At 44.2% G+C, this 24,946-nt stretch overlaps 1 protein-coding gene across 1 annotated transcript in view; it reads right to left on the bottom strand.

Moving 5' to 3' along the window:
• The window catches only part of LOC120060233 (formin-like), a 54,758-nt gene extending 39,796 nt beyond the window's left edge, over positions 1-14,962 (bottom strand). Inside the window, exons 1-5 of the mRNA XM_039009394.1 lie at positions 12,190-14,962; positions 11,741-11,861; positions 8,000-8,061; positions 5,750-6,435; positions 1,559-1,700 (exon numbers count right to left, since the gene is read on the bottom strand). Coding sequence (XP_038865322.1) covers positions 1,559-1,700; positions 5,750-6,435; positions 8,000-8,061; positions 11,741-11,861; positions 12,190-14,145 — 2,967 coding nt within the window. The 5' untranslated portion in view covers positions 14,146-14,962. The remainder of the gene's footprint in view (positions 1-1,558; positions 1,701-5,749; positions 6,436-7,999; positions 8,062-11,740; positions 11,862-12,189) is intronic.
• Positions 14,963-24,946: the final 9,984 nt, after the last annotated feature.

Genomic DNA, 24,946 nt, shown 5'->3' with positions numbered 1-24,946 from the left:
TCTCAAATCTCAAATATATTTTGATTTGTTTAATACTTTTTTGGTTACTACATGATTCCATATGTGTTATTTCATAGTTTTGATGTCTTCACTATTATTCTACAATGCAGAAAATAGTAAAAATAAAGAAAAACCCTTGAATGAGTAGGTGTGTCCAAACTTTTGACTGGTAATGTATGTGTGGTGGGACATTAATGGAATTTTCTCCTAACCCACAGAAAATTTGCCACATTAATGTTTTTGCCACATTGCATGAATTGTGTCTATAACATTAATATCTTAGTTCTGAGAACATGGTAACCACATTCTGGATAAATTCTATTTGACATTAAGGGAAAGGTCTCTTGCAAACATTCCTTGCACATCACAGGAACATTCTTATGAAAACGTTAGTTAATGACCTAATGAGACCCTTAAGGGAATGCTCTCTAAAGTTGTGGGAAGTTTGTTGTTAGCTGGGTTGACTCTAACTGCTCCTGTAAATCATTCTGGATTGTAAATCAGTCCTGCCAACTGTCTTCTGTCTCATTGACCCTGCCTGCAGGACTGGCTGGCCCCTAAGTCAGCTTCCTAGCTCACATTGATATCTGACCAAGCTGCATTAGCACAGGAAAACATTAGTAATTGTGCATGTTCTATAATTTCTCTCAAACAATAACTATGACCAGGTTCAGTAGGAAAATAACTATCAAACTTAGTTGAAAGTACAATCCAAAGAACATTCCAAGCCATGGCATAGAACAGTTTAGTCTGCAGCTGATTGTGAAGTGTAAGCAGAAGGTCTTCGAAAGGTGGATTCTACTCAGCTCTGCTTCCATTCACAGAGCCAGAGAGAGGAGAAGAGAACTGAACTCACTGCCACCTGATAGCTTACTTTGACCTAGCCCAAGAGCTGGCTACACCAATCACCAGGAATTGGACAGTTGGGAGTAAGAGGAGAAAAGGGAGGGGAGCGGTTTACTCCTTGCACACTTTGTGTTCTTTCTAGATTAGACTCCATGTAAGGCTGGGATCCTTACTTGGGCTAATTCAGCAGAGCTCTTAAAGGAATGTTCCAGAGGTAAGTGGTCTAGGGTTGGAGAATACGGGATAATCTGCTGACACCATTGTACTCATTTAGCAGATGCTCTTACTGGAGTAACAGTAATAATGTCCTCAAAAATGTGTTTATGTCAATATTTTCTTTCTGACTACCTAATCTCAATCATTCCTAATATTGACGAGGAAACTCTAGTAAAGGAAATATGAATTTAAATGTGCCACTAACGCCCTCGTGTGGTAGCAATTAAACACCATTACAATGACAAAGCATTTTCTTTAGAGAAGACAGGTGTCTGAGAATTACAACGTGCCATGCCAAATATAGTGTGTCATCGTTACTGATAACAGCTTTAGAGTTACAGCATATGGGTCCCTGCATGGAAAGTCCAATAGCACTCATCACTTTCCAAGCCCAAGATATTTAAGATGCTCCTCCTGAGAGGAAAAACAGTAGGAGCCAACACAATATAATAGCAGCAGCATGGGGGAGAGAAGAGAATGTATGAGTTAAACCAACCTTCTTAGTCTTGGCCTTCTTCTCAAAGGTGTCTGAGAGGGGCTTCTTCTTTGGCTGCATAGTGGCCTTCGAGAACAGGTCCTCAAACTCCTTGGTGTCTACGATGTCTGGCTCCTCCAGAGAACCCCACAGTGTATTATTACTGGAAACAAGAGACAGGCTTTTAGTCTGGGGCTGGGGGAGAGATACCCTTCTATATGCTGAGGAGCACCCCAATTCAACATAAAACCCTCTTTAGTGACAGTGTTACTGTGATGAAAGAAGAGTGTGTTACAGAGGTGACTTCTTGGGAAAAGTAGAATAGCTAGTGGACTGCTCAGTACAAATTGTCCTGTGACAGAGATAAACAGATATGAAGCAGTTTATTTGATGTTTACTTGGGCTGTCCAGTGTTTACTTCCATCTTTTGATTTATAGCAGACGTTTGCTGGAGTGAGAATTTGAAGAATGCATTTCCACTTTTTAATAAAGTGACATTTATGACTGAGGCTTCTGAAAATCATGTGAGTTAAGTGTCCCTGAGTTTGAGATGTGAGATTTCAGCACTAACGGAGCATTTCAAATAAACTACCAGGAAGATAGGAGGTATTCTGTTTCCTCTGTTGCTGGGTAACGCTGAAAGCAAACAGAGAGGGAGTCTGAAGATGTCTCTGTACAGGAGTCTTCCAGAGTTCAGCCCTGCTCTGCTACCATTACTTTCCATTCCTCTTTTAACTCACAGAAGACAACTACCCCTTGGGTCAGACAGTGCAGTGGCCTTAGACTCGGCATGATACGTGATCCAGCCTCCTAGTCTCTGATAATGCAGGGAGAGGAAGATGAAGTCAGCCATAACTCAGTCTGTTTATAGCCCAGGTCAGGCAGCTTCACAGGCAGCAGGTTTATTGAGACAGGTTCATCAGGACCCACCCACGTGAGCAGAGTTACTGTATGTACACTGAGTATACCAAACATTAGGAACACCTTCCTAATATTGAGATGCACCCCTCTTTTTGCCCTCAGAACAGCCTCAATTTTTTGGGGGCATGGACTACAAGGTGTCAAGTGTTCCACAGGGATGCTGGCACATGTTGACTCCAATGCTTCCCACAGTTGTGTCAAGTCGGCTGGATATCCTTTGGGTGGTGGACCATTCTTGATATACACCGGAAACTGTTGAGCATGAAAAACCTAGCAGCGTTGCAGTTCTTGACACAAACCGGTGTGCCTGGCACCTACAACCGTACTCTGTTCAAAGGCACTTACATATTTTGTCTTGCCCATTCACCCTCTGAATGGCACACATACACAATCCATGTCTCAATTGTGTCAAGGCTTAAAAACCCTTCTTTAACCTGTCTCCTCCCCTTCATCTACACTGATTGAAGTGGATTTAACAAGTGACATGAATAAGGGATCATAGCTTTCACCTGGATTCACCTGGTCAGTATGTCATGGAAAGAGCAGGTGTTCTTAATGTTTTGTATACTCAGTGTATAACAGGTCATGTTAACTTTCAAAGTAGAGCTGATCTACTGATACTACTGTGTAATGTTGCATGATTTAGCAACTTTCTATAAAGGATCCCTTTGTAAAATGTAATAGGCCTACTGTTTGACACTTTTTACACTGCTTCTGTAGATGTAGGTTAAAGCACTGTATCCATACTGTATATACAGTAGATATGCCTTAAATGTGTTTGGGTTCTCTCTACTGTCCAGTCATGAGGTCAGGGTTTGGCAGGCCCGGGCTGTTCCTCCAGATAGGAGACATTTTACAACTGTGGAGACAAAGTGAACTCAACAAACATTCTAAAAAGTTGGCAAGCTAGTCATGGCTGAAATACCACAGCAATCAACCACATAGCCAGAGACTCAATTAGGGTGAAGTGAGTCCAATTGGGTCCTATTTGCTATTGGCTTCCCACAGCGGTGGTGAAAGTATCTGTCTGGGACAGCCCAGAAAAGGCTTTAACCAAGAACATAATGTTACTCCTGAAAATCCACCCTTTCATTTCATACTGCCTTCACAGGGACCAACTCAAATAACTCCATGCAACGGGCTCTGACTGACTCCAGCACGCTGCAGTGGAGAAAACAATGTCAGAAAATGTTGGGAAAGTAAATCTACATAAACTCCACAAAGCCTTTGTGATTCCACGGTAGACAACATTTATAAACGACCGGATCATGCCTGTATTGTCATTTATGCATTTCCCCTATATGTCATGTATGCAATCCCCTATAAGTCATGCATGCAATTTCCCTATATGTCATGTATTCAATCCCCTATATGTCATGTATACAATTCCCCTATATGTCATGTATGCAATTCCCCTATATGACATGTATGCAATTCCCCTATATAGTGCATTCGGAAAGTATTCTGACCCCTTGACTTTTTCCACATTTTGTTACGTGACAGCCTTATTCTAAAATTAATTAAATAGTTTTTTCCCGTCATCAATCTACACATAATACCCCATAATGACAATGCAAAAACAGGTTTTTATAAATTTTAGCTAATTTATTTTAAAAAATACAAAACTGAAATATCACATTTACATAAGTATTCAGACATTTTACTCAGTACTTTGTTGAAGCGCCTTTGGCAGTAGATTACAGAATGGAGTCTTCTCGGGTATGCCGTTACAAGCTTGGCACACGTGTATTTGGTGAGTTTTTCCCATTCTTCTCTGCAGATCCTCTCAAGCTCTGTCAGGTTGGATAAGGAGTGTTGCTGCACAGCTATTTTCATGTCTCTCCAGAGATGTTCGATCGGGTTCAAGTCTGGGCTCTGGCTGGGCCACTCAACAACATTCAGAGACTTGTCCCGAAGTCACTCCTGCATTGTCTTGGCTGTGTCGTTGTCCTGTTGGAAGGTGAACCTTCACCCCAGTCTGAGGTCCTTAGGGCTCTGGAGCAGGTTTTCAAAAAGGATCGCTCTGGACTTATCTCCGTTCATCTTTGCCTCGATCCTGCCTAGTCTCCCAGTCCCTGCCACGGAGAACATCCCCACAGCATGATGGTGCCACCACCATGCTTCACCGTAGGGATTGTGCCTGGTTTCATCCAGACGTGACGCTTGGCAATCAGGACAAAGTGTTCAATCTTGTTTTCATCAGACCAGAGAATCTTTCGCCTTTTGGCAAACTCCAAGCTGGTTGTATTGTGCCTTTAGTGGCTTCTGCCCTGACATGCACTGTCAACTGTAGGACCTTATATTGACAGGTGGGTGCCTTTCCAAATCATGTCCAATCAATTGAATTTACCACAGGTGGACTCCAATCAAGTTGTAGAAACATCTCAAGGATGATCAATGGAAACAGGATGCACCTGAGCTCAATTTTGAGTCTCATAGCAAAGGGTCTGAATACATATGTAAATAAGTTATTTCTGTTTTTTATTTGTAATAAATTTGCACACATTTCTAAAAACCTGTTTTCGCTTTGTCATCATGGGGCATTGTGTGTAGATTGCTGAGTTATTTATTTCATCCATTTTAGAATAAGGTTATAACCTAACAAAATGTGGAAAAAGTTAAGGGATCTGAATAATTTCCGAAGGCATTGTATATCATGTATGCCATTCCCCTATATGTCATGTATGCATTTCCCCTATATGCATGTAGAAGATGTACCCCCCCCCCCACCCTGCAGGAAGGTTCCAATAATCCCCTGCTAAATTTGCTGAAAGAAATCCTAGGGGAAACACTAGTGTTAACTATTCCTTCCTATTACAGGTTCCTCATAAAGCCTGCTCTGTGTACACAGTCAAATTGTGTATATCTTCACATTTGTTCGTTGACCTGGCCTTATTTCAAAGTGTACTGTATTTCCCCTCATAATGTCCATTAGCCCAAAAACTTGTTACAGTTAAGAGTCCTGTTTAATTCTGTTCTCCTGTAAACTTTTTAGCAGACATGAAACCGCTGTGGCCCACTCAACCCTCCACCATTAGCCAGGACCAGAGAGTGTGAACCACAAGTCAACTTCCTCTACTAATCCAGCCATAGAAATACAAGGCCATAAAGCTGGGAGCCTGGTATCCAGCAGTACAAACCACAGCCACTGGAAATTAGCTGAATAATCCACTACATCTCACTGGGGCACCTGTCCTCATCCAGAGTGTCTCTGTACCGGATGGCAGTGACACACTGGGGAGACAGGGATGATAATAAAGCTTGTGAATGGGCTATAGAAGTAGTACATACTTATTGTCTTGGATCTGTATCCTCGTCCAGTATAGAGGCTTCATGGGAGTAGCAGGTTCCAATGCAGGTTTCCTTGGGGCCTTCTCTGCTGCCTGGCCGAACCCAAACCCAAATAATCCACCCCCAGGAGGAGGGGGTGGGCCACACCCAGGTGGAGGGGGAGGAAGGGGAGGGCCAGCTCCAGGTAACCCCGGAGGAGGGGGAGGGGGAGGTGGGGGACCAAAACCTGGGAGGGGGGGTGGAGGCGGTGGCCCCATGTTGCCAGGTAACGGGGGAGGGGGAGGTGGAGGTGGAGGAGGTGGAGGCGGTCCTGATTGGCCAGGGAGGGGAGGAAGGGGAGGAGGGGGCGGGGGAGCTGGGCCGGGGAGTCCTGAGGCTCCTCCATGCAGACTCAGGTTGAGTTTCTTAGGCACGTTCTGACTGGGGCCGAGACCGGGCCGACTGGCCTCACCCTCGGGCGTCCTGAGGAAGGTCTCCCTGTCTGTCTGGATGCAGACATTCCGAAAAGTTTTGGGAGGCAGGTCGTCCTCGGTGGACACGCAGGCCTCACGGAGCTCGCCCCTCTCGTGGCCCAGGCTGAAGGCCTGTTGACGGTCTGTCTGCATCATGCAGATGACTCCCTCCAGATGGGACATGGCGACAGCATGCTCCCCTCGCACCTGGAAGATCTGTAGCTCAAAGTCTGCCTGTGTGGAGCAGGAGCACAGAGATAAGTCAGAAACATCCCACTCAGCCATATGAAACAGAATCACATACTGTGGGGCTCCAAAAAGACCCCTGGGTGACTCAAAATGTTCATCATGACCTTCATGAGATGAAATGTAGTAATTTCTAACATAATGCCCATTTATTTTCATTCCAATATTTCATTGCCAACCAAAAAGTACAATGACTGACAACATAATGAAGAGCTAATAAGCTGGATGTTGATTGACGTTTCAAACATCAACACAATCCAGACAAACTTGAGGAAAAGTGAAAAGGAAAATATTTTGGTATGTATCTGACACATGTTCCTTGTTAGCATGTGGTCAGCTAGGAAAATGTGTTAGGCACGTTTCTATCCTTTCTCATGGTTTAACTACATATTTAGGAGTGTCAATATCATGGCATAATGCAAGGGATCAGGGACAAATGACAGGGTAACACACAGAGGAAGACAGAGTAACCTATATCTGCTGAATCAGCACTGCTGTAATAATAGTAATTTTAAGACACACTTTCCAGACACTTTGCTCCAATAAGCTTGATCTTCAAAAAAATTGTTACATAAATAAGGTCAACAGTTTGCTCTATCATCTGGCATGTTTTGACATGCATTCTTATTAATCTCAGGCTGTTCTTGGAAGACAGAGAAAACATAACCAACACATTTGACTACTCCACTGAGACCTGTGAGAAACTATTTGAAATACTGTTTTCAGTTGCACCACCTTGGCACTGGTGGCTCAGTTGAACAAACAATGTGTTATAGTGCTTCAGTGGAATCGACTAAATTCATAGGGTGAACTCAAAACTAGATCTTACAAGAAATAATGGAGACATTTCCAGTTGGAGAGAGACAGTTCAGTAAATTAGATATCTGTGTGCATCCAGCATCCAGGTTGTAAATGGTTATCTTATTTCATATGAGGACATCACAGCTTCCAGAATCAATGCTGACCGCATATCAAATGTGAATGTGGTCTGTCCTACTGGAGGTGAGCACTATCATTCAAACAGAGTCAAACACATTTGATCATTTCTATGCTGACAAAACCTTGGGACTGACAACAGTGTTATGCCACAGAGGTGTGTCAATTACTGAGATGCTTTAGTTGAAATGACCATTTGAAGGAGTCAAAAGATGACACCAGACCCAATTTGACATACCGTTTTGAATAAGCCCAACAGGTGAGGCCAATAACATTTAGATAGACACTAAAGGCTGTAAGTGTTCTATGGTGATGAGGAGAAGTGTTAACTACACTATGGGACAAGCTCAGACATCAAGCGTGGAAAGTCCAGTCACTAAAGACACAGGTTGGCTCTGCTTCTGTGGTTGATTGGTGACATCTAGTGTCTCTGAAGAAAACTGCAGTTTCCTGGGTTCACTAACTATAAGTTACTTTGTTATTACATTCCAGGAGGACATGGTGAGGTGACTACATTTGCAGACCTCTCTTTCTCTCTTGATTGAAACAAACCCCAGCGCTGAAACCAGTAGGAACTATATGTAGTGAACTGCTTCGAACAAGGAGATTAACTTACATGTACTTTCTCCACCTCCTCTTTGCATTCTCTCTTCAGCTGTAAGAGGGCAGCCTGGTGCTCTGTGAGGGGAAAGAGCACAGACACTTACTGTAGGACACCATAATGTAATAAATATTTATACATAAATACAATTACACAGCATAAGACCATCTCAAATGTCATATTAGTTCGAAGGGTTATTTTAATGTCTGCCAGAGATGACACTTTCAAAAGCCATCAGATTTACTGGCCATTCATGAGATCATTTACTCTGTGATCATACATTAACTAGTAAAATAGTGACATGCACACAAGATTAACCTAGCATTGCAGGGGTAACTAATATGGCAGTAAAACATCATCCTCTCCTCTTGATGTTGAGAGACAAAAGAGACATGCCTTTGTCTCGACGGACCACTTGAAGAACAATAAAGGACATGAATCTACTTTTTAAGACAACAGTAACATCTGACAACAGTTACTGTAGGGTGGATCAGTTACAGCTATGCCAGTAAAAGCGCCTATTTAGGAAACTAAACCAACCTGTTTTTAATGTCCTTGCTGGTACCGTGAAAGATATAGAATTTTCAAAGACTGCTTTATTTATGTTGCCTCGTTATCCCACAGTAAACTACAGTAATATATAGTTTATAAGGCCAACATACACTGAGAGTGAAAACATTAAGAACACTTTCCTAATATTGAGTTGCAACCCTCCTTTTGCCCTCAGAACAGCCTCAGTTCGTCGGGGCATGGACTATACAAGATGTTGAAAGTGTTCCACAGGGATGCTGGCCCATGTTGACCCGAGTGCTTCCCACAGTTATGTCAAGTTGGCTGAATGTCCTTTGGGTGGTGGACCATTCTTGATACACATGGGAGACTGTTGAGTGTGAAAACCCCCGCAGAGTTGCAGTTCTTGACACAAACCGGTACACCTGGCACCTACTACCATAACCCGTTCAAAGGCACTTCAATTTATAATATTTTAATGTTTTGTACACTCAGTGTATGTGAGAATAAGAATGTCTTCGACAACCACATCAAAATAGTTTTTTTTTTCATTTAATTGTGCAGTGAACTATATAAAGAGCTTCTGGCAGTATGAACAAGTTAGCACACTCAGCAGTAAAGCTATTTGCGCTAAGCAATCTGTTGTAGAGGGGATATCACAGTATGCCTTTTTGGTGTTTTAAAGTATGTAAGTGTAGCCATGGTTTTAGAATAAGAAATATATATTTTATACTGAAAAATATATAAAAATGCAACATGTAAAGTGTTGGTCCCATGTTTCATGAGCTGAAATAAAAGATTCCAGAAATGTTCCATACTCACAAAAATATAAATTTGTTAAAACAAATTACAAAAATTTGTTTACATCCCTGTTAGTGAGCATGTCTCCTTGCCAAGATAATCCATTCACCTGACAGGTGTGGCATATCAATAAGCTGATTAAACAACATGATCATTACACAGGTGCACCTTCTGCTGGGGACAATAAAGGGCCACTCTAAAATGTGCAGTTTTGTCACACAACACAATGCCACAGATGTCTGAAGTTTTGAGGGAGCGTGCAAAATTGGAATGCTAACTGCAGGAATGTCCACCAGAGCTGTTGCCAGAGAATGTAATGTTAATTTCTCTACCAACGTCGCTTTAGAGAATTTGGCAGTACGTCCAACTGCCTCACAAGCGTAGACCATGTGTAACAACACCAGCCCAGGACCTCCACATCTGGCTTCTTCGCCTGCACGATCGTCTGAGACCAGCCACCCGGAGAGTTGATGAAACTGTGGGCTTGCACAAACGAAGAGTTTCTGCACAAACTGTCAGAAAGCATCTCAGGGACGCTCATCTGCGTGCTTGTCGTCCTCACCATGGCTTTGTAACTGACTTCAGTGTGCAAATGCTCGCCTTCGATGGCCACTGGCACGCTGGAAAAGTGTGCTCTTCATGGATGAATCCCGGTTTCAACTGTACCGGGTAGACGGCACACAGTGTGCATGGCTTTGTGTTGGCGAGCAGTTTACTGATGTCAATGTTGTGAACAGAGTGCCCCATGGTGGAGGTGGGGTTATGGTATGGGCAGCCATTAGCTACAGACAATGAACACAATTGCATTTTTTCGATGGCAATTTGAATGCACAGAGATATCGTGACGAGATCCTGAGGCCCATTGTTGTGCCATTCATCTGCTGCCATTCCCTCATGTTTCAGCCTCATAATGCATGGCCCAATGTCGCAAAGATCTGTACAGAATTCCTGGAAGCTGAAAATGTCCCAGTTCTTCCATGGCCTGCATACTCACTAGACATGTCATCCATTGAGCATGTTTGGGATGTTCTCAACTCTATGAGAAGGAAATGTCTCGTGCTGCATGAGGAAAATGGTGGACACACTAGATACTGACTGGTTTTCTGATCCACGCCCCTACTTAGAAAAAATAAAGATATCTGTATTCCCAGTCATGTGAAATCCATAAATTGGGGCTTAATGAATTTATTTCAAATGACCGATTTCCTTATATGAACTGTAACTGAGTAAAATCTTTGAATTTGTTTAATGTTGCATTTATATTTTTTGTTCAGTATATATTCAGAAACATGTAATGTGTATCTGAGACTTTTATTATGGCATTGCAATATATATTTTATGTTGGGACTTCTGGAAAAATACCCTTCCCAGACTCAGCTGCACGTGAAGAGGAATTCACATGAGAGATGATGTGTGACAGATAAGTGAAGATGTTACCTGTTGAGCCCCTAAAGTTTGTGTTACTGCTACTTGGAATGATTAAACTATAGAAAATAACTTGATGGTAACCAGACCCATCATCGGGCCCTTCGTGGTAAACAATAGACAATGCTGTTTCAAGGCTAAAATTCTGAGAGAGTGAAAGCACGAGAGTTAATGGTAATGGTGTGTGTGTGGGTGCGTGCCTACAGCATGGGTGCGTGCCTATAGTATATGGATTTGCACACACACACACACACACACACACACACACACACACACACACACACACACACACACACACACACACACACACACACACACACACACACACACACACACACACACACACACACACACACACACACACACACACGTAAACATGTTTTCCTCAACCTTCCAAACTCCATGAGATGGCCTGATATAGCTGCCTCATACTTGCTCTACTCCAGTACAGCAGGTTTTCTGCAACCAACACATTAAGATAAATGAATTTCTCGCTGTAATGTTATTATATCAGCCTATTTGGAGTCCTCTGTGCCTTTACCCTATTTGTGTGAGTATTCTTCTTCAAAGAGAGACAGGCTGAGAGAATGGCAGGCTGCCCACCCCCAGCCTATCCCCAAACTACCTCCCAAAGATCCACTATACTGTGTGATTCTACCAGACGTCTCAACAGACAGCAGCATTACTGTGGAGGGAAGGTTTCAGTGCGTTCCTGCTTTAAATGGATTTAAGGGTTATCTTACACCCTGTCACTGGGATTAGCTGGCTCTGTAGATACCAGCAGGGCTGCACTACATGTTTGTGTCACCTCTCAGTTAGACTAAATAGACCGATTATGTAAGGAGAGCGCCTGCCCTGGATAAAACAGGGAGGAGCCACTCAGTTTACTTTTGTTAAGACTATCTTGTCTTGTGAGAATTAGTTAAGGCAGACAACAGCATACATGCATTTCTTAACAGGACATTGTATGATACTTTAGATGCAGTGTAGAGTAAGCTCCAGGATGGCGCAGGTCCTTACCTGCCTCGGTGTACCTGAGCCCCACCTTCTCCTCCTCATCCTTGGGCTTGGGCGGGGGCCAGATGGCCTGGAGCCGCCCGGGGGTCCGGTCCTCACTGTCTGTAGGGGAGGTGATCTCAGACTGGGAGGAAAGACAGCAGATCATTCCTCAATTAACACAGAACATACAGACTTACAGAACAGTTGGTGCCCAGGATAAGAGTATCTGCAATCTGACTGAAAAGTCAACATGCGATAAGACATGAGAACATCTCAAATCAAGATCATGACCAAAACTAATACCCTACTGCCCTGTCTGCCTTGCAGGTCACAACAAAACACAACATACACTTCAAATGGCTCTACATTCCTACATTTCAAAACCTTGATGATCTGAGAACAAACAAACAACAGGGTTCTATAAAATACAGAAGGAATAAACCTTTGAGTTAGACACAAACAGTACATACTTTAGACTCCGCTGGACCTTTTTGCTCACTGCTGGGAGACTTGGAGGTTCTCTCAAAGATGGATTTCAGCAGCTCCTTCTCACTTTTATTTTTTTTCTTGACAGCCTCTAAATCCACAGGATCCGCTGTATCCCTTTTAGCAGGTTTGGAGCTGAAGAGACTCTTAAAAGTGTTTAATGTTGTGTCTGAGGCTTTCCTGTTGTCTGCTGGTGGGGTGGTGGGGATCAGCTCTGGACCCTGGTCTGTCGCCCCCTCCTCCCCCCTCTCAGGCTCCCTGTCTCCCTGTCTCCCTGTCTCTAGCAGTGGGTCCGGCTTGTCCTCGGCCTTGGTCCCGTCAAGGTTGAGCAGCTGGTTGAGCTGCCCCAGGAGATGACCCTTGGTCTCAGACACATGTTTGGGCTCGGGACGTTTTTTGGGGGTGCGGCTACTGGAGGTGATCTGCTCAGGGAAGTTATTGGCTTTGTTGACGGTCTTCTTCAGGCTTAGAAGGGCCAGGTCAGCATCTCTCTGTTTGATCTCAGACACGGTCTCCCTCTCCTCCCCCACAGCCCCTTTCTTCAGAACCCGCAGTCCACTGAACAGGGCAGGCAGCTGGAAGGAGGGGGCATGGGAGGAGACTGTTCCACTGGAGGGGGAGGGGGAGGCGGAGGGTGAGTCTGTGTCGGGCCTCCTTTTGACAGGCATGTCGCCTTGGCCCCTGGGTGAGACAGAGACAGGAGTGGTACTTGGCTGGCTGTCAGTTGGGGACTCTCCAGGAACACGCGACACGGCCAGACCAGTCCTTAAAATACCTTTTCTCACTTCAGTGTCAGGCTGCTTCTCCAGGCTAGGAGAAGATGTCTCTGCTGCTTCAGGTGGCTTTGACTCAGAGAGGGTGGAGGGGGAGTCCAGGCAGTGGACATGATCTTTATGCTCCTCAGTTCCAGTGTTTTCCCCCAAAATCTCCTTCCTCTGTCCAGAATCTTGGTCCTCTGGCTGTACTGACTGCAAGGCAGTGTCATCTGCTGCATGCTCTGATTTCTGTGGTTCAGAGGTACGAGACAAGTTAAGAAGTGAAGCCACTGCAGAGTTGTCTCCAGCACACATGTCAGTAAGGCCCAATACTTCCTGGCTGGTGCTGACGCCTTTGGCTACTTTGTGGTGATGATGGCTGGACCCCTTGGCACCAATGGCTGCTGCATCCACACCCACCTCCACAGGCCTGGGATCAGTGTAGAGGTCGGTGCTGCGGCCGTCTCCAGGCACTTGTGTTTTGGAGACAGAGGAGAGCAGTCCAAGATCTGTCCCACTGTTAGATCTGCCCATAAACCTCGCAGAGTACAGAACAGAGGTGTCTTTGAGGGATCCCTCCACAAGACTATGTGGCTTAAACACAGGCAGCTTTAAGTCTGTCTCAATGGCACCTCTCACTGGGCCAACGGGTGGCAGCTGACCCTTGTTATCATCGAACACTGCCACTGCCCACTGGTCATTGTCAGGTGGGAAGAACATTCCAGGGGCGTCATGCTTGTCCGATTGGCTGAGGCTGCTGATCCCCTCCTCATCTTCCATCTCTGTGTCGCTACAGATCTCCACCATTGTAACCTGGACCAGACCTGGGTCGGCCGTGGAAACAGACACCTGGCCTGCGTTAGGAGAGGTCACAAAGCTACTGGACTCATTCTCCCATGATTCAATCCTGTCCTCAGTATAAAGGAAGGTGGCCTCTCTTTTATGAAGTACCACACTCATACCCCTCACATCACTGATAACATCCAGGGCACTTTGATCACTGACCCCTGTGAGATCGTTCTCTTCATCAGACAGGGTCCTGAAAGCCGTCAGCACCGCAGTCTCTCCCGCCAGCCTCTGAGGCTCAGTCTTGTCCCCACGTGTAAACATAGTGGATATCTTATTGTGGAACAAATTGGATTGCTGCTTCCCCTGACCCTCAGAGTTATTACTTACACTGTCCATTTTCACAGAGCCCTTAACTGCACTGTAGCATGTACTTCGGGCAGTGAACTCTGGGTCGGCAGGTAGCCTAGCGTTAAGAGCGTTGGGCCAGTAACCAAAAGGTTGCTGGTTCGATTCCCTGAGCCCGACTAGGTGAAAAATCTGTTGATTTGCCCCTTGCGCAAGGTATTTAACCCGAATTGCTCCTGTAAGTCGCTCTGGATAAGAGTGTCTACTAAATTACTAAAATGTAGTCAGCCAGCCAGGTAGAAAGGCTACCCCAGTACAGTGTGTCCATTCAGAGTGTCACAAAAGGCTCATCTCTACACCTCCAGCTGTCTAACCTGCCAAACTGTGTCCTTCTACTGGTTCCAATGAACAAAAGGCCTTTGTGAGGACAAATCCCCTAGCTCTTCTTACCCTCTCCAGGAGGGCTCCAGCTATAACCCCTGCTATCCTGTAATCCCGTTTGGCAACACAAAACCTTGCTGTGCTGTGAATAGACAACTTTCTTCAATCACAAACAGCCTCTACTCTGCATTTTCCAGAGTTCCAGAACTTCCAGTTTTGTAGAGCAGAATTCCAATGACGTGCCCGGTCAAGTCAAACTGTTCAGAGGCAGGAAGCATGTCCCGGAATAATCTCCCTGGGAATCCAGGAGAAACAAATTCTCAGTTTCTCAGGAAAACAACGGAACAAGTTATTTGAATTTGGCCCGGAAGGTTCCAATACTCCTCTCCTACTATATGTGTAGATACAGAGACCTGAGTCAGAGCTACTGTCCGAGTTGCCCTCCTGGCATGGTTCTTTCCCCTCTCTCCCTGTGTGTATATGTGTACAGAAGATCTCTGTGTTCCTGAGAAAAGCCTCCAGGTTGGAAAGGAATGCGGCACACTGGTCTATCCGGTCTGGCCCCGCCTCCCCCCGCCCTGCCTGGGAGGGAACTGTGGCAGCAGGCAGCACAGGTGTCCGGTTACTCCTTCTTACTTCCGCAAAATGGCAGCCATGGGTAGCTGGAGCTCTCTGTTGATTAGCGCTGTGCTCTCTGAGTGCAGTGTAAAAGTGGGGCTGCTAGCTAGTTAGCTAGCTAATCTCCTGATGGTCAGATGGACCGCAGGGGAGATCCAGCCCTGTGTTACTCTGCTCTTTGCTCTCTGTACTATTACAGCATAGGGCTTAAGCTGTAGTGATTAGTCAGTCTGCTGCTGCTGCCCAGACCTGACCAGCCCTGACCAACACTGCAATCTTGTGCCGTCAGTAGCTCCGCTAATGTCAAGGGGCTAACGCTGCTACAGTTTGGTGAGAAGAAAATAGGTCTCAATTACCTCATCTCATAGTGTGAATATCGTTAGATAAGATTTGTCTTGACACTAAATCATAAACTGCAAACATACAAATCATCACACAAGTTTTCTAGTACAGTGAGTTTATATTGAGTGTACACAGACAAGCAACACTACAATATGTATAGTCTACAAAACCTGCTGCTTCAAAGAGGTACGATGGGTTCAACAATCTATCTAGCACCAAGCAACTTTTATTTGAACACAATGTGCACTACCACTTGACAGATTTTAGCACAAAACAGAGCACAGAGGCCTGAAAAGTACTTGGTGAAATTAGGGCTGCTTGGTCATTTAACTTTCAGAGGGTGCTCAAAGCCCTACTAAGGCCATAGTTGGCCTTAGCAGCCAATGTTCACTGCTCAATGCATTCCTTCAGACATAGGAATATTAAGAATTACCAATGGTTGTCAATGTGATTTAGAGCCCCATACCAAACCAGACATGCAGTTTGTGTTCAAAGACAAAAACATGCCATTAGTAAACATTAATAATATATTAGATAATCATATTTATAATGTATTAGAAAATACTATTATTGTACTTAAACATTATTTCTGATCTTCTGGGGTTTAAAACAAATCCACAGATAGTCAGTCAGTGGCTGTCAAGCCTGGAGCGAGGCCCAATATGTAATCAAATCAATAGCATTGTGTCACACCCTGACCGTAGTTCCTTGTTTATGTCTCTATTTTGGTTTGGTCAGGGCGTGAGTTGGGGTGGGCATTCTATGTTTTGTTCTATGTTTTGTATTTCTAGGTGTTTGGCCTGGTGTGGTTCTCAATCAGAGGCAGCTGTCTATCGTTGTTTCTGATTGAGAACCATACTTAGGTAGCCTCATTCCCACCTGTGCTTGGTGGGTAGTTATTTTCTGTTTTGTTTATTGCACCTTGCAGAACTGTTCGTTTGTCGTTTTTTGTTCAAGTGTTCGTATTTATTAAAAGTATTATGAATACTTACCACGCTGCACCTTGGTCCTCTTCTCCTTCTCCCGACGACATTCGTTACACATTGGTGTTTAATTTACTAAGTGTAAATCCATCAGCTAGCCGCATAGCCAGGCCTCAGCACGACTTACCCTGTATTGAAGGGCTGAGAGGAGCTGAGTAACAGTGACAGTAAGGAGGTTCTTCTTTAAATCTCCCACTGACTACAACTAGTGTTTTTAGCACAGTATCGAATCACAATACATATAGAATCGTGAGAATCATAATACATATCGTATCAGGACCTAAGTATCATGAAAATATCGCATCATGACGTCGCTGGCAATTCCCAGCCCTAACCACAATTACTGTACAATGGTTGAAAAGCAGTCTATCAATCAAGTAACAAGTGACTTGAAAAACAAGTCACCACAATGGATGCCATGGCATTTAAGTCACAACAATGGATGCCATGACTACAATGCCAGCGTAGGCCACACCACACATGAGTATGTGGGTATCTTCATGTTGAGACAGTCTACCACTAGTCTAGAGGTAAAACCAGAGACAGGTTACTTTTGTTATGATATGCTACAACAAAGATCAGGGAGTGTCTTTTGATTAAACTATGCTATGTCACAACTGACACACAACAACACCCAAACCACACAATAATCTACCCTTCAAATCTAGTCAAATGGCATGATGGAATCTTGACAGACAGACACAGGAATTGTTAAGTTGTTACATTTTACAGTGCATTTGGAAAGCATTCAGACCCCCTGACTTTTTCCACATTTTGTTACATTACAGCCTTATTCTAAAATTGATTAAATCATTTTTTCCCTCATCGATCTACACACAATACCCCATAATGACAAATCAAAAATATGTTTTAGAAATTCTTGCAAATGTATGAAAAAACAAAAACAGAAATACCTTATTTACATAAGTATTCAAACCCTTTGCTATGAGACTCGAAATTGAGCTCCGGTGCATCTTGTTTCCATTGATCATCCTTGAGATGTTTCTAGAACAAATTCTATTGATTGGACAAGATTTGGAAAGGCACACAATCTGTCTATATAAGGTCCCACAGTTGACAGTGCATGTCAGACCGAAAACCAAGCCATGAGGTCGAAGGAATTGTCCGTAGAGCTCCGAGACAGGATTGTGTCGAGGCACAGGTCTGGTGAAGGGTACCAAAACATTTATGCTGCATTGAAGGTCCATCATTTTAAAATGACAGAAGTTTGGAACCACCAAAACTCTTCCTAAAGCTGGCCGTGGCCAAACTGAGCAATCGGGGGAGAAGGGCCTTGGTCAGGGAGGTGACAAAGAACCCGATGGTCACTCTGAGTGAGCTCCAGAGTTCATCTGTGGAGATGGGAGAACATTTCAGAAGGAAGCATTCCACCTTTATCAGGCCTTTGAGAAACAGACGCCTCACAAGTCCTCCACTGGCAGCTTCGTTAAATAGTACCCGCAAAACACCAGTCTCAACGTCAACAGAGAAGAGGCAACTCTGGGATGCTGGCCTTCTAGGCAGAGTTTCTCTGTCCAGTGTCTGTGTTCTGGGGGGGGGGGGGGGGGGGGGGGGGGCACGTAAATAGTCCGGGTAGCCATTTGATTACCTGTTAATGAGTCTTATGGCTTGAGGGTAAAAACTGTTGAGAAGCCTTTTTGTCCTAGACTTGGCACTCCGGTACAGCTTGCCATGCGGTAGTAGAGAGAACAGTCTATGACTGGGGTGGCTGGGGTATTTGACAATTTGTAGGGCTTTCCTCTGACACCACTTGGTGTAGAGGTCCTGGATGGCAGGCAGCTTAGCCCCAGTGATGTACTGGGCCATATGCACTACCCTCTGTAGTGCCATGCGGTCAGAGGCCGAGCAATTGCCGTACCAGGCAGTGATGCAACACGTCAGGAGGTGAGGAGGGGGAATAGGCTTTGTTGTGCCCTCTTCACGACTGTATTGGTGTGTTTGGACCATTCTAGTTTGTTGTTGATGTGGACACCGAGGAACTTGAAGCTCTCAATCTGCTCCACTACAGCCCTCCCGTCGATGAGAATGGGGGCGTGCTCAGTCCTCCTTTTCCTGGAGTCCACAATCATCTCCTTAGTCTTGGTTACGTTGAGGGATAGGTTGTTATTCTGGCACCACACGGCCAGGTCTCTGACCTCCTCCCTATAGGCTGTCTCGTTGTTGTCTATGATCAGGCCTACCACTGTTGTGTCGTCTGCAAACTTAATGATGGTGTTGGAGTCGTGCCTGGCCATGTAGTCGTGGGTGAACAGGGAGTACACGAGGGGACTGAGCATGCACCCCTGTGGAACTCCAGTGTTGAGGATCAGCGTGGCAGATGTGTTGCTACCTACCCTCACCACCTGGGGGCGGCCCGTCAGGAACTCCAGGATCCAGTTGCAGAGGGAGGTGTTTAGTCCCAGGATCCTTAGTTTAGTGATGAGCTTTGAGGGTACTATGGTGTTGAATGCTGAGCTGTAGTCAATGAATAGCATTCTCACATAAGTGTTCCTTTTGTCCAGGTGGGAAAGGGCAGTGTGGAGTGCAATAGAGATTACATCATCTGTGGATCTGTTTTGGCGGTATGCAAATTGGAGTGGGTCTAGGGTTTCTGGGATAATGGTGTTGATGTGAGCCATTACCAACCTTTCAAAGCACTTCATGGCTACCGACGTGAGTGCTACGGGTCTGTAGTCATTTAGGCAGGTTGCCTTTGTGTTCTTGGGCACAGAGACTATGGTGGTCTGCTTGAAACATGTTGGTATTACAGACTCAATCAGGGACATGTTGAAAATGTCAGTGAAGACACCTGCCCGTTGGTCAGCACATGCCCGGAGCACACGTCCTGGTAATCCGTCTGGCCCCGCAGCCTTGTGTATGTTGACCTGTTTAACTTCTCTGGGATATGTGGGACGGTAGCGTCCCACTTGGCCAAAAGCCAGAAAAAATGTAGCGCGCCAAATTAAAATATATTACTATAAAAATCAATCTTTCATGAAATCACACATGAAAGACACCAAATTAAAGCTACACATGTTGTGAATCCAGCCAACATGTCTGATTTAAAAAAGGATTTACGGTGAAAGCACACCAAACGATTATGTTAGCTCAGTACATAGCCACAGAAAAACACAGACATTTTCCCAGCAAAAGATAGTAGTCACAAAAAGCAGAAATAGAGATAAAATTAATCTTTGATGATCTTCATCAGATGACACTCATAGGGCATCATGTTACACACTACATTTATGTTTTGTTCGATAATGTGCATATTTATATCCACAAATCTCGGTTTACATTGGCGCCATGTTCAGAAATGCCTCCAAAATATGCGGAGAAATTGCAGAGAGCCACGTCAAATAACAGAAATACTCATCATAAACTTTGATGAAAGATACATGTTTTACATATAATTAAAGATACACTTGTTCTTAATGCAACCTCTGTGTCAGATTTCAAAAAAACTTTATGTAAAAAGCACACCATGCAATAATCTGAGACGGCGCTCAAACATAACAACATTTCTCCGCCATGTTGGAGTCAACAGAAATACGAAATTACATCATAAATATTCCCTTACCTTTGATCATCTTCATCAGAATGCACTCCCAGGAATCCTAGTTCCACAATAAATCGTTGTTTTGTTCGATAATGTCCATTACTTATGTCTAAGTAGCTACTTTTGCTAGCATGTTTAGTGCACATGTCCAAACGCTCGCGCAAATGCATGCGAACTCGGACGAAAACTTCAAAAAGTTATATAACAGGTCGAATAAACTGGTCAAACTAAGTAGAGAATCAATCTTCAGGATGTTGTTATCATATATATCCAATACCGTTCCAACCGGAGCATTCCTTCATGTCTGTAGAAGTTATGGAACGCAAGGCGATATCATGAGGAAAGCGCATGACCAGGAACTGGCAATCTGCCAGACCACTGACTCATTCCCCTCCTATCCGGCCCCACAACACAGCATAAGCTTCATTCCACGTTCTACAGACTGTTGACATCTAGTGGAAGGCGTAGGAAGTGCAAACAGATCCATATCTTACAGGGAATTGAATCGGCGATGAGTTGAACATTGACCAGTCTCAGAATTCTCACCTCCTGTTTGGATTTTTTCTCAGGTTGTTGCCTGCCATATGAGTTCTGTTATACTCACAGACATCATTCAAACAGTTTTAGAAACTTCAGAGTGTTTTATATCCAATAGTAATAATAATATGCATATAGTAGCATCTGGGACAGAGTAGGAGGCAGTTCACTATGGGCACGCAATTCATCCAAAAGTGAAAATGCTGCCCCCTATCATAAAGAAGTTAAAGGTCTTACTCACGTCGGCTACGGAGAGTGTGATCACACAGTCGTCCGGAACAGCTGATGCTCTCATGCATGCCTCAGTGTTGCTTGCCTCGAAGCGAGCATAGAAGTGATTTAGCTCATCTGGTAGGCTCGTGTCACTGGGCAGCTCGCAGCTGTGCTTCCTTTGTAGTCTGTAATAGTTTGCAAACACTGCTACATAAGACGAGCGTCGGAGCCAGTGTAGTATGATTCAATCTTAGCCCTGTATTGACACTTTGCCTGTTTGATGGTTCGTCGCAGGGCATAGCAGGATTTCTTATTAGCTTCCGGGTTAGCGGCAGCTCTACCCTTTAGCTCAGTCCGAATGTTGCCTGTAATCCATGGTTTCTGGTTGGGGTATGTACGTACAGTCACTGTGGGGACGACATCCTCGATGCACTTATTGATAAAGCCGGTTACTGATGTGGTGTCCTCCTCAATGCCATCGGAAGAATCCCGGAACATGTTCCAGTCTGTTATAGCAAAACAGTCCTGTAGTTTAGCATCTGCTTCATCTGACCACTTTTTTATAGACACAGTCACTGGTGCTTCCTGCTTTAATTTTTGCTTGTAAGCAGGAATCAGGAGGATAGAGTTGTGGTCGGATTTACCAAATGGAGTGCGAGAGAGAGCTTTGTACGCGTCTCTGTGTGTGGAGTACAGGTGATCTAAAATTATTTTCCCTCTGGTTGCACATTTAACATGTTGATAGAAATTTGGTAGAACTGATTTAAGTTTCCCTGCATTAAAGTCTCCGGCCACTAGGAGCGCCGCCTCTGGGTGAGTGGTTTGTTCTCTTTTTGTTCTGTTTGCTTATTTCCTTATGCAGCTGACTGAGTGTGGTCTTAGTGCCAGCATCTGTCTGTGGTGGTAAATAAACAGCCACGAAAAGTATAGCTGAAAACTCTCTAGGCAAGTAGTGTGGCCTGCAATTTATCACAATATACTCTACTTCAGGCGAGCAAAATCTAGAGACTTCCTTAGATTTCGTGCACCAGCTGTTGTTCACAAATATGCACAGACCGCCCCCCCTCGTCTTACCGGAGTGTGCTGTTCTAATATTGCCGGTGCAGCGTATATTTAGCTGAATATCCATGTCGTCATTCAGCCACGATTCCGTGAAGCATAGGATATTACAGTTTCTGATGTCCCGTTGGTAGGATATTCGTGATCGTACCTCGTCTAATTTATTGTCCAATGATTGCACGTTGGCGAGTAGTATTGACGGTAAAGGCAGCTTTCCCAGTCGCCTTCACCGGGTCCTGACCAGGCATCCAGCTCTTTGTCCTCTGTACCTGCGTCGCTTTCTCTTGCAAATAGCGGGGATGTCGGTCCTGTGGGGTGTTTGGAGAATGTCCTGTGCGTCGTCTTTGTTGTAGAAACAATCTTTGTCTAATCCGAGGTGAGTGATCGCTGTCCTGATATCCAGAAGCTCTTTTTTGCCGTAAGATACGGTTGCAGAAACATTATGTACAAAATAAGTTACAAATAATGTGAAAAAAACCCATATAATAGCACAATTGGTTGGGCGCCCATAAAACTGCTGCCATTTCTTCCGGTGCCATTTTACAGCAAAGGCTAACTAGTCTAAAGAAGGCCAGTTTTCAGCTGTGCTAACATAATTGCAAAAGGGTTTTCTAATGATCAATTAGCCTTTTAAAATGATAAACTTGGATTAGCTAACACAACGTGCCATTGGAACACAGGAATGATGGTTGCTGATAATGGGCCTCTGTACGCCAATGTAGATATTCCATAAAACAATCTGCCATTTCCAGCTACAATAGTCATTTACAACATAAAGTCTACACTGTATTTCTGATCAATTTGATGTTATTTTAATGGACAAAAAAGTAGCTTTTCTTTCAAAAGTAAGGAAATTTCTTTTGAACGGTAATGAACGGTAATGTATAAGTATATTAAAGTAGTAAAAAGTTTAGTATTTGGTCCCATATTTCTAGCACGCAAAGATTACATCAAGCTTGTGACTCTACAAACTTGTTCGATGCATTTGCTGTTTGTTTTGGTTGTGTTTCAGATCATTTTGTGCCCAATAGAAATTAATGGTAAATAATGTATTGTGTAATTTGGAGTCACTTTTATTGTAAATAAGAATAGTATATGTTTGTAAACACTTCTACATTAATGTGGATGCTACCATGATTACGGATAGTCCTGAATGAATCTTGAATAATGATGAGTGAGAAAGTTGCAGATGCACAAATATTATACCCCCCCAAATATGCTAACCTCCCCTGTTATTGTAATGGTGAGAGGTTAGCATGATGGTTAGCATTGTAGGTATGATATTTGTATTTCTGTAACTTTCTCACTCATCATTATTCACGATTCATTGCAGGAATCGGTTACAGCTTGAAGATTATTTTTGAGTGGACAGCTTGATGACAATCAGTCAATATTTAGGTCACCCAGAAAATATACTTAGGTATCTGTTGATATCAAATACATTATCAAGCATTTCACACATATAGTCCAAAAACGGACTTTTAGCGGTCGGGAGTCTACAGCAACTTCCTATGAGAATAGGCTTTAGGTGAGGCAGGTGAACCTGTAGCTATATTACTTCAACATCATCTGACACTACCCTGCCTGCGACAAATGGCAGATGTTTGGATGGATGATTGGCTTCAGTAGTGAAAACACCTTGAGACACATTGCACCTAGGTGAAGGGGTTAGTAGAGTAGCTAGAGTCCGTCCTGGGCTCTGAACCACCAAGGACCACAGCACCACATCCCAGATCTCTTAATGTTAACGCAACTAGCGGAAATCATGATCAGGTGGTTTAGCGCTTCAGTAGATTGGAGTACTCGCTGGCCTGGAACCCTAAGGGAACAACACTGTCATGCTACACTGCTCTGAAAGCAGATACGTAATGGAGGATGACTAATGCTATTGTGTAGTGACCTTTATACAGTATCAATTAGGGCCAGAGGTGTTCCTGACCATGTGACCCACCTGACCAGGAAAAGGGCCTAGTTACACCTTGGCCAGTTCTTTCCTATGATGTATTGCTGTTAGCTAAATGTGTGGGTGCAGCAGCTCTCACCGTGCACTCCAGTTGAGGGTAGTAGGGGGTATCTCCTATGATGTCATCCTCTGGGGGCGTGATCCTGAGGAAGTCCAGGTGATTGGGACGGGAGACACGGTTCAGGGAGTCCTGGGTCTGGGAGATGGTATCATCACCGTCCAGCATCCAGATATCGGCCTCCTCTACACACACACAAACACACACGTAAACACACAATAATGAGTTGTAATGAATTGTAATAACAGGTGTATTAGGATAGACTGAAACACACCCTCTGTTAGGGAGGGATTTTACAGAGCAACAGAGCCGGCATGTATGCTGAATGGATCAAGTGGGTGGAGGTAGAAAGCAGGCATCGTAGCTTTAAAAAATCAAAGACAAGCACATCTCTGCTGCAGGGTACAGATGTGTTTTATATACTGCACATAGCTAGACTTCAGCCTGGGGACCACCAACCGCCCTCTGATCTGATAAAGAACAGTGCCCTCTAAAACAAATGACACTATAACCGATATGGATTTCTGTATATGAGTCAATGCATTGGCCATCGCAGGACTGTAACAGAGTACATTACCTAGGGAATGGTAATACGCTCTTCTCTAAAACAATTGGCTAAAGAAACCAGACCAACAGCGTGTTTGTGTTTGTTTTCACTCACTGTAACACATCTTTTCTGTTCTCAGGGATTGGAGAGGAGAGCAGCCCGACATCTAGCCCACTCAGAGAGACTAAACCTGACTAAATCTGACTAGATAAGGCTAGGTTCTGGCTAAACTATGGTGGAACAGAGCTGCAAGAACAGGGCTATTGTGAGTAGAGTCTCTCATCCATACCCTATTCCTATTCCGAGATAATCCTCAAACACATCCACTCCCTTCAGCCTACAGGGAAAGATGGATTCAGAGTCATTTGGACTTTGTGATTCATAGCTCAGAGACAACCTCATCCATAGTCCATCACCCCTCCAGCCTATGAGCACAAATAATGTCAAGGGTAGACTAGTATTGTGCGCTCCCCAAAAACATAACACAACAGTGCATCTCACAAAAAAATACTGTCACATCCACATTGACACGTACACATATGCACGCGTGGTACTCTCACACACAGCGAAAATACTTCCTGCATTCTTCGCC

The sequence above is a fragment of the Salvelinus namaycush genome, chromosome 15 (genome assembly GCF_016432855.1).
Source record: "Salvelinus namaycush isolate Seneca chromosome 15, SaNama_1.0, whole genome shotgun sequence".
In the NCBI taxonomy this organism is placed as follows: domain Eukaryota; kingdom Metazoa; phylum Chordata; class Actinopteri; order Salmoniformes; family Salmonidae; genus Salvelinus; species Salvelinus namaycush.
The sequence above is the reverse complement of the archived record's forward strand: the minus strand, read 5'-3'. Positions and strand labels throughout refer to the sequence as shown.